The 13,606-nt window shown below is 45.9% G+C and overlaps 2 protein-coding genes across 6 annotated transcripts in view; one reads left to right on the top strand and one right to left on the bottom strand.

Moving 5' to 3' along the window:
• The window catches only part of LOC310903180 (serine/threonine-protein kinase TNNI3K), a 74,486-nt gene extending 70,871 nt beyond the window's left edge, over nt 1–3,615 (top strand). For 2 of the 3 annotated variants that reach the window (XM_083845916.1, XM_083845917.1), the window contains one exon: nt 2,163–3,615. In XM_083845916.1, the coding sequence (XP_083702042.1) occupies nt 2,163–2,239 (77 nt within the window). In that variant the 3' untranslated portion in view covers nt 2,240–3,615. Of the gene's footprint in view, nt 1–153 lie in introns of all 3 variants that reach the window. The other variant, XM_083845915.1, reaches the window with a different exon arrangement.
• A 1,307-nt stretch (nt 3,616–4,922) lies between these two features.
• ERICH3 (glutamate rich 3) overlaps nt 4,923–13,606 on the bottom strand; it is a 34,703-nt gene continuing 26,019 nt past the window's right edge. For all 3 annotated transcript variants that reach the window (XM_083845914.1, XM_083845913.1, XM_083845912.1), the window contains exons 13-15: nt 12,921–13,424; nt 7,089–8,887; nt 4,923–6,572 (exon numbers count right to left, since the gene is read on the bottom strand). In XM_083845914.1, coding sequence (XP_083702040.1) covers nt 6,501–6,572; nt 7,089–8,887; nt 12,921–13,424 — 2,375 coding nt within the window. In that variant the 3' untranslated portion in view covers nt 4,923–6,500. The remainder of the gene's footprint in view (nt 6,573–7,088; nt 8,888–12,920; nt 13,425–13,606) is intronic.

Raw genomic sequence — 13,606 nt, forward strand, 5'->3', positions numbered from 1 at the left:
ACATAAACCAATTTCACTGTTGTCTCTCCTTATTCATCGCCATTTTGATCTTTTTTCTTTTCATTTGCTTTTTGCATAATGTTTTCCATTATCCTCATTTGCACTTGCAGGCTGTAAGCAATAAAGAATTCATTCACTCTTTTTCTTTCTTAGTAAAAGCCCTAAAAGCGCCCTGCTCCCATTCCTGCAAGAGCCCTTGTCATAGTGAACAATTTTCTTCACTGAATGTGTTTGAAAACAGGAATTTTACAAATAAACACAGCCGTGACCTCTTCAGTGAAAGCAAAGGACCTGCTCTTCGTGGGAAGTGTCACAAATTGTGAATTAAAAAGTACACTGAAAGGAGCAAAATCACATGAGATAGATACACAATGGCCAAAGAGAACTGTATATCCTCTAAAGTTTAAGATTAGCGTAAACAGAAAGTTTAACTTTAGCTTTGCTTATCCTTGCTCATCGCAGCACAGACACAGGCAGACAAGCTACTGACATTGCAGCAACAACCACCAAAGTTTCCCAACAGCAAAGATGGTCTTAACAAGGCTTGCAGCACAGCAGCTTTCCTGCAGCACAAGGAAATGCGTGCATTCCCTGAACAGCTGTGTGGCTGCACAAGCCAACGCTGTGGAGCAGCATAGTGCCATCCCTGGCCCTTGGAAATGGTACCATCCAGCCGAGAGGAGACACATAGGGCAGACAAGAAGAAACCCATGGGAGTAAGGCAAGCCAAGCAACCCAGTAAGCTTGCTCCTGGGTGGTACAAAACTCACAGGCACAGCAAGAAAAGAAAAAAATAATAATAAACAAACAAAAACAAACAAACACAAAAACACCGGTTGTGATTGAGGGGTTTGGAAACATGAAAGTATTTAATAAAGCAAATGTTCCCCATTTTCCCCATTGTGTGGAAGTAGTAAAGTCAAAGAAACTGATGGTGAAGCATGTGGACAGTCTTCCACCCAGCATGATCAGAGAACCCCATCAGAGTGCAAAGTGCCGTCACCATGACCAAAGATGCCGTTAAAAGTACATCATGCTCTTGTAATGTGCCCCATCACAGACCACCACTTTGTGAAGCACGATGGCTTTAACTTCAATGCTTCAATGAAGGCACATGCCTCCTTCACCTCCCAGCATCCGGGGCACATCCAGCATGCATGAAAACAGTCACAGGCTTCAGATTGCATATTTAGAACATGCGTAAGATTTCCTTATGGATACACTTTGTCATCCAGCTTTCAAAACACAGCATGTCACGATTAGAAGATAAACCAAGGTTGGTTATGGATTACAGCTTGGGGATGTAATGGTCACTGCAGTTTTAGTTACCAGAGTCTTAATTTTATGCAGCTGTGTATATTTTCTGTTTGGCGGTAGGAATTTGGCGTGGAGGAGCATGAACAATGTTTTCTAATTCTCTCTCTCAGCCCCTACACCCCAGAAAGTTTTTGTGCACTAGCTTTCTTTGTTCCCTGAGCATCTGAGAGGGATGTATGATGCATTGTTATCAGGAAATTTGAGATGACTACATAGAATCATAGAATATCCCGAGTTGGAAGGGACCCATAAGGATCATCAAGTCCAATTCCTGGGATTTATTTTTATGTTTGTACAGTAAAACAAGGAGAGTGGGAGCAGCTGACAATGACAGTGGAAAGGGAGAAATGGTTTCTTATTATTGGAAAGCTCATTGGAAACACAGCACTGTCAAGAGCAGTTGATGTCCATTTTGTAGTATCAAGAATTAAAAAAGTTAAAATATTTTAAAAACACTTGTCAGAATGCTGATTTTGAGCTCTCCTAAGCTCTAGTTGAAAGGACAAAAAAATATATATTTTTTAATGCCAAATGTTATTAAAACACTGAGATTTTATGTCAGATTTTATGTATTTCTTTTATGTTAGTCACCAAAGTTTCTTTGTGTTTGCCTACATTGCATTCATTCCATGAATGGTTGGGTCTGTTTACTTCCCATTTAAATTTCTCCTCAGTAGATGATATTGAATGGTGACTTGCAGACAGCAAAAAGGTATGTGTGATCGGTGCCTATTTATCTCAAAATGATACGCACGTTATTTTGTTGACATTGTCACTGCAGGGGAAGGTAGGAGAGAATCGCTTCTGTGTCATGACGCACATGAACTTCCCTCTGCATCTTGCAGGTTACGTGTCGGATCCCATGAGTACCATGAGATTTCACTCCTGCAGCAGCAGTGGTAGCTTTGAAGAAAGCAGCTGACAGCATGGACCGCCTTCCTGCAGAAAGTCACCAAAAACCGGCAGCAACTGTTCTTACCAGATCAGCCCAACTCCCAGGCATCGCGTGCTATATTGACGGTCCCTAAACTGAACCCTTTATTTGCTGACAATGAATGTCCCTATCATGTTATGTGCTAGCATCTTTTTCTGCTGACCTTGAGGGGCTTTTTCGTTTGGTGGTGTGCATCTACCCTTTAACAAAGTGAATGCCTGCACTTCCAGGCTGAGCATTAAAAATCTGAAGAGGTGAAAGTAAAGGTGTGTCTGTTATAGCTTCAAAGCTCTGCTGCAAGTAAGTCATTGTTACCTGGGTCTGCACCCCCTGACCAGCAGCTGCCCCGGAGCCCCAGCCCTCCTCGCCACCACGAGAAGCAGCCTGTCCCTCCTGCCACCGTGCCAGGCCAAGCTCCAGCTCCCAGCTCCTGAACAAGATTGTCTCTTTTTTGAGCTCCCCCCAGTCACAGAAGCACCCTGTCCCTCATTCTCAGTACCTCAGGCTCACACAGCTTGCCAGCACAGCAGCCCCACTACATCTTTTCTGAGCCCTGATCTGCAGTTGCTTTCCTGCTCTCTGAGAATAATGAGGTACTTGGGTAGCCATCATAACTGCATAACATTTCTCACTTCTCATCTGCTTCCTTGTTTTGGTTCGAGTTCCTTTTTTTTTTTTTTTCTCTTAAAAAGTACATGCTTTAGTTCGGGCATTTGGTAACAAAAAAGCAACATGGGAACTTCAAAATAAACTTTTCACCAGAAGGGTAACACGCAAATCAAATCCCAAACCACCTATGTTTACTGCAGACAGGTAAAATCGTTGTCCCACAAGTGTGATAATCCTAAAGCAGAACAGAGCTCCATTTTTCACTCAAAGCAGTTCCGAGGCAAAGTGCCATCTAATGCATGCCGAGTGTGCCTGCCGGGACCGGGTTTGCAACAAATTTCTCACTGGGAGTTTAAAAAAAAAATGGGGAAGGGCAAGACAACTTGAACTCTTCTTCTAGAAGCAATTACACAGTTAAAATTATGCTGTTATTTTTCTGGAATCTGTTTTGAAAATAGCAAAATTTTGCTGCAAGCAACACTGCTATAATATTATTCCTTAATTGCATTTGAATACACAACTGTCATGTTAGGTGGGTAGAAATGTGGGTTCAAGATTACTGCATGTTGCTCTGTGGATATTACTCAGCATGTTGGGTTCTTATGACTACAGTGTCTGAACTGAGCTCCGTGATAAGGCATTGTGCAGTGTGACAGACACGGTCTATAAATTAGTAATAGGCTCTGCTGACTCATGTCTTGCATGCTGTTAGTTTCATAATCCTGAAGCAATAAAAATGGGGAAAGTTTCACTTAGTGAGGATTACAAGTGTTTTTTCCATTTGTTTTGTTTCACCTAGGGAAAAATCTTCTATCAGTCTGTAAAACCAGAATACTGGAAGCTTGGTTGTTTTTTTAGAGCAATACAAGAAACTCTGAGAGCCAGCATGTTCCTAACCACAGGACTCACTTCCCTAATTGTTAAAATTATACACACAAGAACCATTTATAAATATTTAAGTATTTTAAATAATGTATTATCAGTTTTCCTGTCACTTACAGTCACTGCTGCCTTACTCTTTTGGGATTTCCCTGATGACCCAGATCTTCTGCAGCCAAGGAGTGTCTTGGGAGTTCAGGTGCCTCTTAGTGACCAACTCTTGCCTTCTTTTCTAAAAGGTTGGAATGGATCTAGTTATATCTGCTACTGCAAACTCACACCACCACTTAATCATCTCCAGAGTGCTCCGAATGTCAGGTATCTTTAAAGGAAGATTCCACCCATAAGGAAAAAAAAAAAAAAAGTGCTCTCATGGCTGAAGTGCCAGGAGCAGAGGCTGGAGGCTGGCAAGAAGCTGCTCCAGGAGGAGTCCCCTGCTGGGGTGGCCGCATGCACAACACTGTGGGGCAGGGATCCTGCCACTGCCTCACCTGCTGCCATTCAGCAGCCACAGAAAAGACAAGGACGTGCTGGGGCAGGGACGCTGCCCCGCAGCTGAAGCTGGAGAGACCCCTGCCTCGGGCAGAGCCACACAGGGCTCCCTTGCCCCAAGGCGGAGTCAGTGCTGCAATGGGGACTCCAGTTCCCGTTCCCTGTGCTCTTGTTTTGCAGAGTGAGAGTATTTAACAGCATTTTGAGATGCTTTGCTGATCACTCTGGTACTTACCTACGACACACAAATCTCTTACCTTTCCCATTTTCATCTTGTGCTCAGTAAAGCAGATAAATGTCAAACAAGACAGTTGTTTGGTTCGTGACTTGCCTGAGTACAGCCTTGGCTGTAATCCTGAACCTTCCAGGGAATCACTGCTAAGGCAAATCCCTGCACTCCCCTCTTTCACCTTTGTCCACCCCTAACACTTGAGCAACCTGTGTGTATGCATGTGCATTCGTAAAACACTTTGGTCTGGTCATGACCACAAGCCGCATCCATTGGCTTTTCATACAAATCTGTTTGATCCGGTTTTAGTAGCACAAACACTCAACCCAACATTACTAAGTCATTCAGTTAGAAAGCAGAGACAACTACTGAAGACAAGGCCCTACTTGATTGCCAAGTATTATTCTTACAATTCGATCACTTGCAAAAAATTCAATGAACTACACAGACTGATACATCATGTTGGTTTTTTGTTTGTTTGTTTTTTTAATAGACCCAAGTAAATATGCAGATGTGCAAATATGCAGAGAAAAAAACCTCTGGAGAAGGTCATTAGCATTAATTTAAATTCCGAACACTTCGTATACCAGGTGTATTCAACTGTAGAGTATGTAAACACAGGTTATCTATTTACTGTAGTTTATGTTGAGCAACACCGGAAATGTCTTGGTCCAAAGAATAAGCCAATACTGATTTTATGGACACTCCCTGGTTAAAAGGAAAGGACCATTGCTGAGTTCTCAAAAGTCGAACACACGCTTTGTAAGCGAATATTGCCTATCTTGCACAGAATAAACATTTCCACTGCACCACAAAGGATCACTTAATGCAATGCTTTGTTTAAGCTGCTGATGACAGTAAAGCTATGAGTCTTCTTTGTCTGCTTTCTTCTTTCAAAATACTTCCTGGTATCCAGATTAAAAATACAAATGCAACCGTCTTTAGTACAGAGGAAACAAAAATGAATTGATTGCATTTAAATTTGCATGTGTTTAAATGTGTATTGATCTTAAATAATTAAGAGTAACAAACCTGTCAAAATCCTGCTTGTTCCAGTTCCATCCCTGATCTGAAAACCCAGCTACAGCCATGTGCCGCTATTGTTACCGCCCCTGCGCCTGGCGGGCAGGACCTCAGGGTCCCTCCAGAGGTGGGGGAGCTGAAAAGGGGATGGGCAGCAGAGACCCATAGCCAGCCTGGGGTTGAAACGCCCTTATTCTGAACCACACGCTGCCACGGGACCAGCAGCAGTTCCACCACAGACTGCATGGGCCTGGGGAGTTACACCTAACACCAGTAAAAGCAAAAGGCTCAGGCTTTCCTCATTTACATTGTAAATGAGTTACAACTGCTCTGATTTAACATTTCCCAACATCTTTTCAAAGTTCTGAGAATGCACTGAAGTGTGGCCTGGCTCTGCATGGCAAGCACTCCCCAGCAGCCAACCCCTGGCGGCTGCTGCTCCCCGTGACAGGGCCGCTTCCCACTCCTGCTGCAACACCGCGGTGCCCCTCACCAGATCAAACCACCGATGTGCTCAAGTGCCCTGCGCACGCCAATGAAGACACAACCCCATCTCACAGCGAAGAGTTTACAGTTTAAAAAGCCAAATAACTCTCAGAAAAATGCACAGAGAGGAGATACAGTCAAGCACATAGACATACATTTGTAGTCCTACAGTAACACACACAGAGCACCTATCCTTAGCTGTCACTCCTATCAGCCAGCAGAAGCAAGGGGTGTCGGGAGGATGGGAAGTTCCCCACTGAAATATTTCTCTGGGTTTTGGAAATAGCAAGCGTGGCAGCTGTGGAACAATCCTTGTGATTGTGGTCTTCATAACTACGAAGGAGTGCTGTTCCCCGGGCTGGCATGCACTTGCTAATTTGAGCTGTCCGCTGCACACTGAGAAACTGCTGTAGGAGAATGTGAGAGTCAGTTGTACTCGCAAAGTAAAATAAAGGAGTATCCTGAAGGGCACAAATCTAGTAGATGTGTAATTGTTGCAGAAAACAGCACTGAAGAAGCTGCAGAAAAAGCTTAGAGGACAGTTTCTTCCTTGTCCTGGGGCCCTATGGAGGGCGTGACAGCTGCATCCAGGTTTGCAACATCCTAGGAAATGACAAGAAAAACGTTAGCTTTACAGAAAATAGGCTAAACTGAGGTACGGAGATACCACTGTAAGACACTTCCTGCAGTTAGATGCCAGAGCAACCGGAGAAGCCAGCTGCTGCTGCTGCCCTGCAGCACAGAGCTCACAGGCAGTGACAGCAGCAGTGGTGACACTGAGGCCACTCCACATCGACAGCAGCACTGGGAGCAGGAGCAGTGCTGCTGGGAGCCAGGAGCACAGGGCACTGGGCATGGCTGGAGGGCCGAGAGGACATGGGACTGCAAGCTTTAGCACCATGGTGAAGGTACATGCAACAGGGCTTCAGGAACAGGTAAGCACGCAGAAGCTGCCACGCAGAAGGATTTGTCATCCTGTACCCCAGCTACCAGTGGCAGATTCTTAAGGGGAGCATAAGAAAGCAGCAGTGAGAATATGAGACATCCTCTGCTCCCAACAGCCACGAGCCTGGGGACGTGAAGAGGAACGTGCCAGCAGCAGGCCCAGGCAGGACTCACCTCACGGCAGCTCCCATTCGTGGCAGCAGCTCCCGCATCTGGGCTTCCTCTCACAGGACTTTCCTTCCTCTGCTCCTGCGCCCCAGAGTCACCCTGTGCGTCTTCCAAGACACCCTCGGCCTTTCTCTTCTGGGCACTTTCACTGAGGCCAGACTGTTTCCCTTCAATTTGTGCTCCTGCCTGCACTGTCCCTCCCTGGGCTGCTGGACCCTCTGCCACTGCCACCCCCATCCTGCTCTGTCCCCCTGCTCCTGTCCCCCTCTCCCACGCCCCCACCTCGTCACCCATCCGGCCGTCCCCAGCCACCGCCGCCTCCAGCCCCGCCGCTCCCCCCACCGGCTCCGGTCCCTCCCCGTTCCCTGCCTTCCCCGCTGCAGGGCCAGCTGCCTCCCCAGCCGTGCTCCCGCACAGCCCCTCTGTGGGCAGCGCTGGTTCCTCCACCACCTCCTCGCCAGGAGCTCTCCCCGCTCCCAGCACTATCCTATCCCGATCTGTAGCACACTCCAGCAATCCCAGCTCTGCAGCTTCCAGCTCCCGTGGACCTGCTACTCCCCCCATGACCCTTCCACCTCCCAACTCAGCTCCGGCTTTCTCTGCAGATACTCCCATCACCAGCCCATCAAGTTCTTCTTCCATTGCTCCATCTGGCTTTGCTTCGCTGCCCAAAGATGGGTTTCCAGTCAAAAGTGCTTCTACTAAACCCTCCTCGTCTTCTGCTGTTGCTGTCTGCTCCAACGGAGATGACCCTTCACTTGCAGGATCCCTTCCAGCCTCCACCAGAGCCCCTAATCCAGATGCTACTTGTAACACTGGACCCCTGCCTGCATCCACAGACTCCTCCACCACCTCCTCTGCTCCTGGGACAGAGCTCTCTTCCACTTCTGGTGGTCTGTCAGTCTCAAATGTTGCTGTTCCTTTGGCAGCATCCTTCATCTCTGCCTTCTCTTCCCCCGACGCTTTCAGTTGGGAAAACTCATTTGGCTTTAGTTCTTCCCTGCCTGTGCAAACTTTGTTATCCCCTAATGTTTCCCTGAGAGCCCCAGGTTTCTCCACAGCCTCCTCCCCTTCAGAAATAGCTTCTTCTACAGCCTCCGCTCCTTCAAGGCCAGCCACTCCTGTAATCTCTTCTTCTACCAAGTTTGCATCCTCCACAGCCTCCTCTCCCTCACATACAGCATCCTCCACAATGCCCTTCCCTGCAAAACGTCCCTCCTCCACAGCCTCCTCTGCCTCAGACATGGTGTCACCCACTGCCTCCTTCAACAGAGGCTCTGCCATCCCCCCTGCCTTCTCCACCCCAGAGGCCTTCTCCATGGCCTCCCCTCCTCCAGAGAGCTCCCCGGCTCCCTCACCGCTCCCAGACACTGCCCCGTCTGCCTCCCTGCCCGCCGGTTCCTCTCCCTCGCTCCCTAGCTCCTGCAGTGCTCCCGCACTCTCCATCACCCTCGTCGCAGCTTTCTGCCCCCCAGCTGCCACTTCTGCTCCAGGCACTCCCTTCCCTGGCTCCTTTTCCTTGGCATCTCCTTCTGCCATGCCCCCCCCGGCAGGTGCCAGTCCTTCCACAGGTGGCTGACCCGCCGGCACCATGGCCACCGCCTCTTCCTCGGGCAGCACATCTCCCGCCCGGGCCGCTTCCCGTCCTGCCTCGTCAGTGTGCGTATCTCCCTGCTCAGCTACATGGCCTTCCTCCGCCGGTGCTCGTCTCTGCCCTGCCACCTGCCCTCCTCGTGCCTCTTGTTCTGCTGCCTTCTGCACATCACGTGCTCTTGTTCCTTCTGCCAAGAAAGCTCCATCTGGTGCTAGTAAGACACAATTGAAACAGTAGTTTTACTGAGAGCTGAGTTAATGTTAAGGCTGGTTTACAGGGTTAAAAACGTTATTTCTCCCAAGTAATGAAGGGATACCAGCATGGTGGCAAGAAAGAGACTTGCCATGCTGCTTCTTATCATGCACTTGTGCTCTGACTAGGTTTCTGGTGCTGCCATTCTGGCATCTGGCGTGATAAATTTAAGCAAAAATGTTGATGCATGACTGGCTTTCAGTTCTGACAGTTCTGCCTGCCCTTTCCTACTCCTTTCTCCCCCCCTCACCTGCCTAGCAGAGAGCTTGTGTGTGTACACAAAATAGCTGCAAGCTTGACAATAACACTCAAAATTCAGAAACAGGTGGTAAACTGCTCATATAAAATATGCATACATGGGAAGAAGAACATAGCTGGTCGTGCAAAGTAATTGCTTCCCATGCATTCTGTAATTATACCTGGGGAATAATACAGGGCCTCTTCCTACACCCTGGGAATTTAACGGCAACGTTCCTCATTGAATTTGGTGCTCCAGGACCTGTCCCTGGGCAGGCACCTCCAGCAGGCTGCGCTGCTGTACCCATGTTTTGCACAAACACAGCAGGCTCTTATTTCGAAAATGGGAGGTTTTGTGCCAGAGAAGAGAGCAAGGAGCAACGTCCTCCCCAAGCTACCCTTTTGCAAACTGGGCAAAGGCTCTCTTGCCCCAAATCGTCTCACGCTGTTTGACTCATTTGATGTTCTTGCACAACTGCTGCACTCCAAAATCATTGCTTTTTGCTGTCTGCTTGGGCAAGCACCCATGCAACAAAACCCCATCTCTGGAACAGCAGCCAAAGAGCACTCCAGGTGACCAACAGGCCGAGAAGAAAATATTTGTCTCTCATCTCTGCCAGCAGGACTGGAGCCCATGTCTGGTTTCCCACAACCCTTCCACTGGCCTTGCTTACCACCCTCTGCCCCCATCCCTTCCTGCCCTTCAGAGCTGGACGTGATCACTCACTAGGTAGGTCAGCTGCACAGGAGCGCAGAAGGTGCACAAGGCAGCTCAAGCAGCTGCAGACAGTAAAGGAGCCAGAATAAAGGACAGGCTGAGAAGAAATTTTACAGAGAGAGAATGGAGACCATGAAAGGAGAGGAGAGAGCACAGAAAGCTGATTCCTCCCAGCAGACCATGCATCACCTGAACACTAGACCACACTTCAAAATTAATAACTCCATATTGCGTGTTGCAATATGAGAAATCATGCCTTCCTGCAAAAGCACCTTGCACCAGGTGTATTGCTTATATGTACTACTAGTTTCCTGCCCTGTATATTTAAAATTCTTCTTTTATATATATACACATGTGTGTATATGTGTGTGTACATACATAGGTCTTTCTTAATTAGTTGTCAATCAGTCATATTTAATGACTAGACAAACTCATGGGCATCAGATCCATAAATGGACACAAAAAGGCATAGGCAGGCATTTTTTTCTAATAGCTATTGTACACCAGATCTGAGTACAGGAGAGCTGTGAAATGACTGAAATACAGAAAACAGAGCCTCTGATGTCCTTGTGAACAGCATCTTCTCTTGCCACTGTGAGACACAAACTACCATGAGAAACGTGCCTCTGGGCTGATCTGTTGGGCACTCCTGCTACTAGGAGGTCTGCTAGAAAAGAATGGGTTGCTTAAAAATAAGTACAATAAGACTGACCGACCTAGCAGCTAGTCTCATTCAAATTGTCTACCTGCCTCTGCCATGGAGTGACAAATAGCCTTCCAGAATCTGCTCTGGAGGATGCATCTGTCCCTATTTAAGAACATATTTAACCCATGGAAATACTGTCTTGCCTCAACACATTTATTTGTAGAGGTCTTCCAAGAATTGCTGTCTCTTCTAGGTGTCATGTATTCAAGGCACGTGTAATTGCATTTAACTGAATGTTCCCTCCAGCAATGTATTAAGAAAAATAGTTATCAGTTCTTCTGAGACTGGAGAAAAAGCACCTGATTTTTTATACACGTAGCTGTGTATATGGAATTTAATCTGCCTGCTGCTTCAGAATCAGAATCAATGAAAAGTTCCGCAAGGAGTGGGAGAGATCTTATTCCCACAGTCTTCCTTGCCACAAACTTGCATTCTTCTCTTCCCAAATCCTTGTTTCTCCCTTGCCAGTGCACACCCTGTGATCTCTCACTTTTTTCCTATGATTTTTGTTTGTTTTTCTTTGTTTGTTTGTTTTCCTACGCTGTTGATTCTATCTTTCTACTTGGCCACATGTTACTTTTCTTCTTTTTTCATTTTTGTTTTCATTTTTTCTTCTCCTTCCTCCCATGGTTTCTCCCACTTCCTGCTTACACCTATCCTTTCTTCCCAATCAGAACCCTGCACCCACACAGCTCTGAAGAGAAGCACAAGAACATTTTTAAAAGACCATTTCAGTTAATGTTACAGAAAGCACTTGCTCAGCATGAAGGCCTTTTTGCCTGCACCACAGGTCCTAAAAAGTATTGATGGCTTCACTGCTGCTTTGACATCACATCTAGGTGAATCACTACGATCCGCTTAGCAAGGAACCATGAAAGATGGTCAGGGAAGTTCACAGGAGATCACTTATACGGTTGCTCCTGGGACCCAAGATCCTGACAGAGGTCTTTGAGCAATAGTGCACAGCCTGTTTGATTCATTCTGCCGTTCCAGTGCTGAAGAGAAGATAAGAAGCTTTCCACTCCAGGACATCCCTTTGCTGGCTCAGGCTGATGTCCAGGCAACACTTCCTTCAGACTCAATGAAATACCAAACGCTTTGCTAGCTATTGTGCACAGTGTTTTGCTTTGACCTGGTTATGGGCCTGACGTCTGACTACCTGGAAGTTCAAATTCTTTCCAGTTTTCTGCCTATGTAATACTTGACAAAAGAGAAACGGACAGTCTATCAAAACACAGAGCCCAGGGAAGGATGAGAAATACTGATCACAAGAATCCTCTCATAGGAACAGCAATATCTCCTTGTCACAAAGAGCACAGCAAGATCAGAAGATGCACAGCAGGAGCCCAACCCAGGCATTTCCATACTTCTGAGAGATCTTGTCACGCCACTGTTTATGACTTGCACAGACTCACTCTAGGGGAGCATTTTGCACCACTTGCTTCCTTCAGCATATATGAATTACTGTGATAATTTATTTCTGCACTGTTAATGACAGCATTGTTTTGGAGAAATCCTGTCAGGAGCAGAGCACAGTTGGTCTCATCAGGGCAAAACAGAAACAGTGTCCTATCAATCTCATGCAAACACAGGCTGGAAAGCTAATGAGAATGACCAGCCCCATGGAGAAGTTCATGTGAAAAAAACAGAAGCCCAAGAATGGACTGAGAACGAGTTCTCCCATAACCTAAATGACATTGTAAAGCAAGGGCTTATATTTTTCCCCTTCCTCAAATATAATAATGCAGACATTGCTTATATGGCTAACCCTCTTTTACATGCCCATTATCTATAAAGGTAAAGTTGAAACGACAAGATGCTCATTTTATCAGAAAATTAAGGTGTCACACAACTAACAGATCTGCTCCTTGTCAACAAATCCATGACAGAGTGAAGCAAAACAACTACGGAACTACTGATGTAGTTTTGATCCTCATCTGCTCCACCATGATTCACATAGCATTTTTTTGGTGTTCTTTTTGAATCTAGTATTTCCACATTATAAAGAGAATTCCCCAGTCTGGCACACTGATTCTAAGTAATGAATTATGTTTGGATTTTATAGTAATTTCATGATATGTGAAGCCTAACTTGTGAAGTAAAAACAGAATAGCCAAAGCCTCACACTGGAAACACTAGAAAAGACACAAAAAAAATGAGGTTACATTCTGGTTATTTAGCTCACAGCAATATATAGAGAGTATTTCAGTAGCTCGAAAATAGTCCAGCAACTGCATTCCCCTTGCTGCACCATGACTTAGTATAAAGGCAAATACAGCAACAGTTGCATTCACAGATCACATCACAGTTCTGCAGGGGGACTGTACTCACCACCTCCTTCGTCACTCTGAGGAAATTCTTCATTTCTATTCTCCACTTCCATCATATTATTTTCCAAAGGCACTAGAACATCTTTCTCCCCATTGTCTCTCTTGTTACTTGCATTCTTCTCCCCATCTTCCTTTATGTTACTTTCTACTGCCCCAGCCTGTCTGAGTTCCCAATTAACTTCAGGACTTTGATGCTGTATTGCCATTATGTTTTCATGAAAAATTTCAGTATCTTCCCCTGCTCGTCGATCTTCCGGTTTTGTCTTTTCTGCTCCATGTATGCTTTCCTTTTCCAGTGTAAAAGTTTCCTGATTGGCCTCTGTTTTGAACAGTTTATTTTCCCCATTCTCATTTCCGTATTGTGCATGTGCTGTGTTATCAGATGCCTTTTTGATATCATACTCGTCTTTGCCCTTAACATTTTCTACCATCTTTTCAACATCAGAGTCATCTCCACAGCTATACTGAGCACTGGTGGATGAGAGAGAATATGCAGACCTCCTATCTAGAAATAGAAAACACAATTTTATTTTAGTATTTGTCACTAAGACATTTGCATTCATTGGCCACAGACAGATACTCATCTGATATCAACCTCTGAATTAAACCATCTGAAGATATTGTGACAAAACTCCAATAACGGTAATAGGAGAGCATTGCCCAAATGTATCAGTGTTAAAATCAAAG

The sequence above is a fragment of the Anser anser genome (genome assembly GCF_964211835.1).
Source record: "Anser anser genome assembly, chromosome: 8".
Lineage (NCBI taxonomy): Eukaryota > Metazoa > Chordata > Aves > Anseriformes > Anatidae > Anser > Anser anser.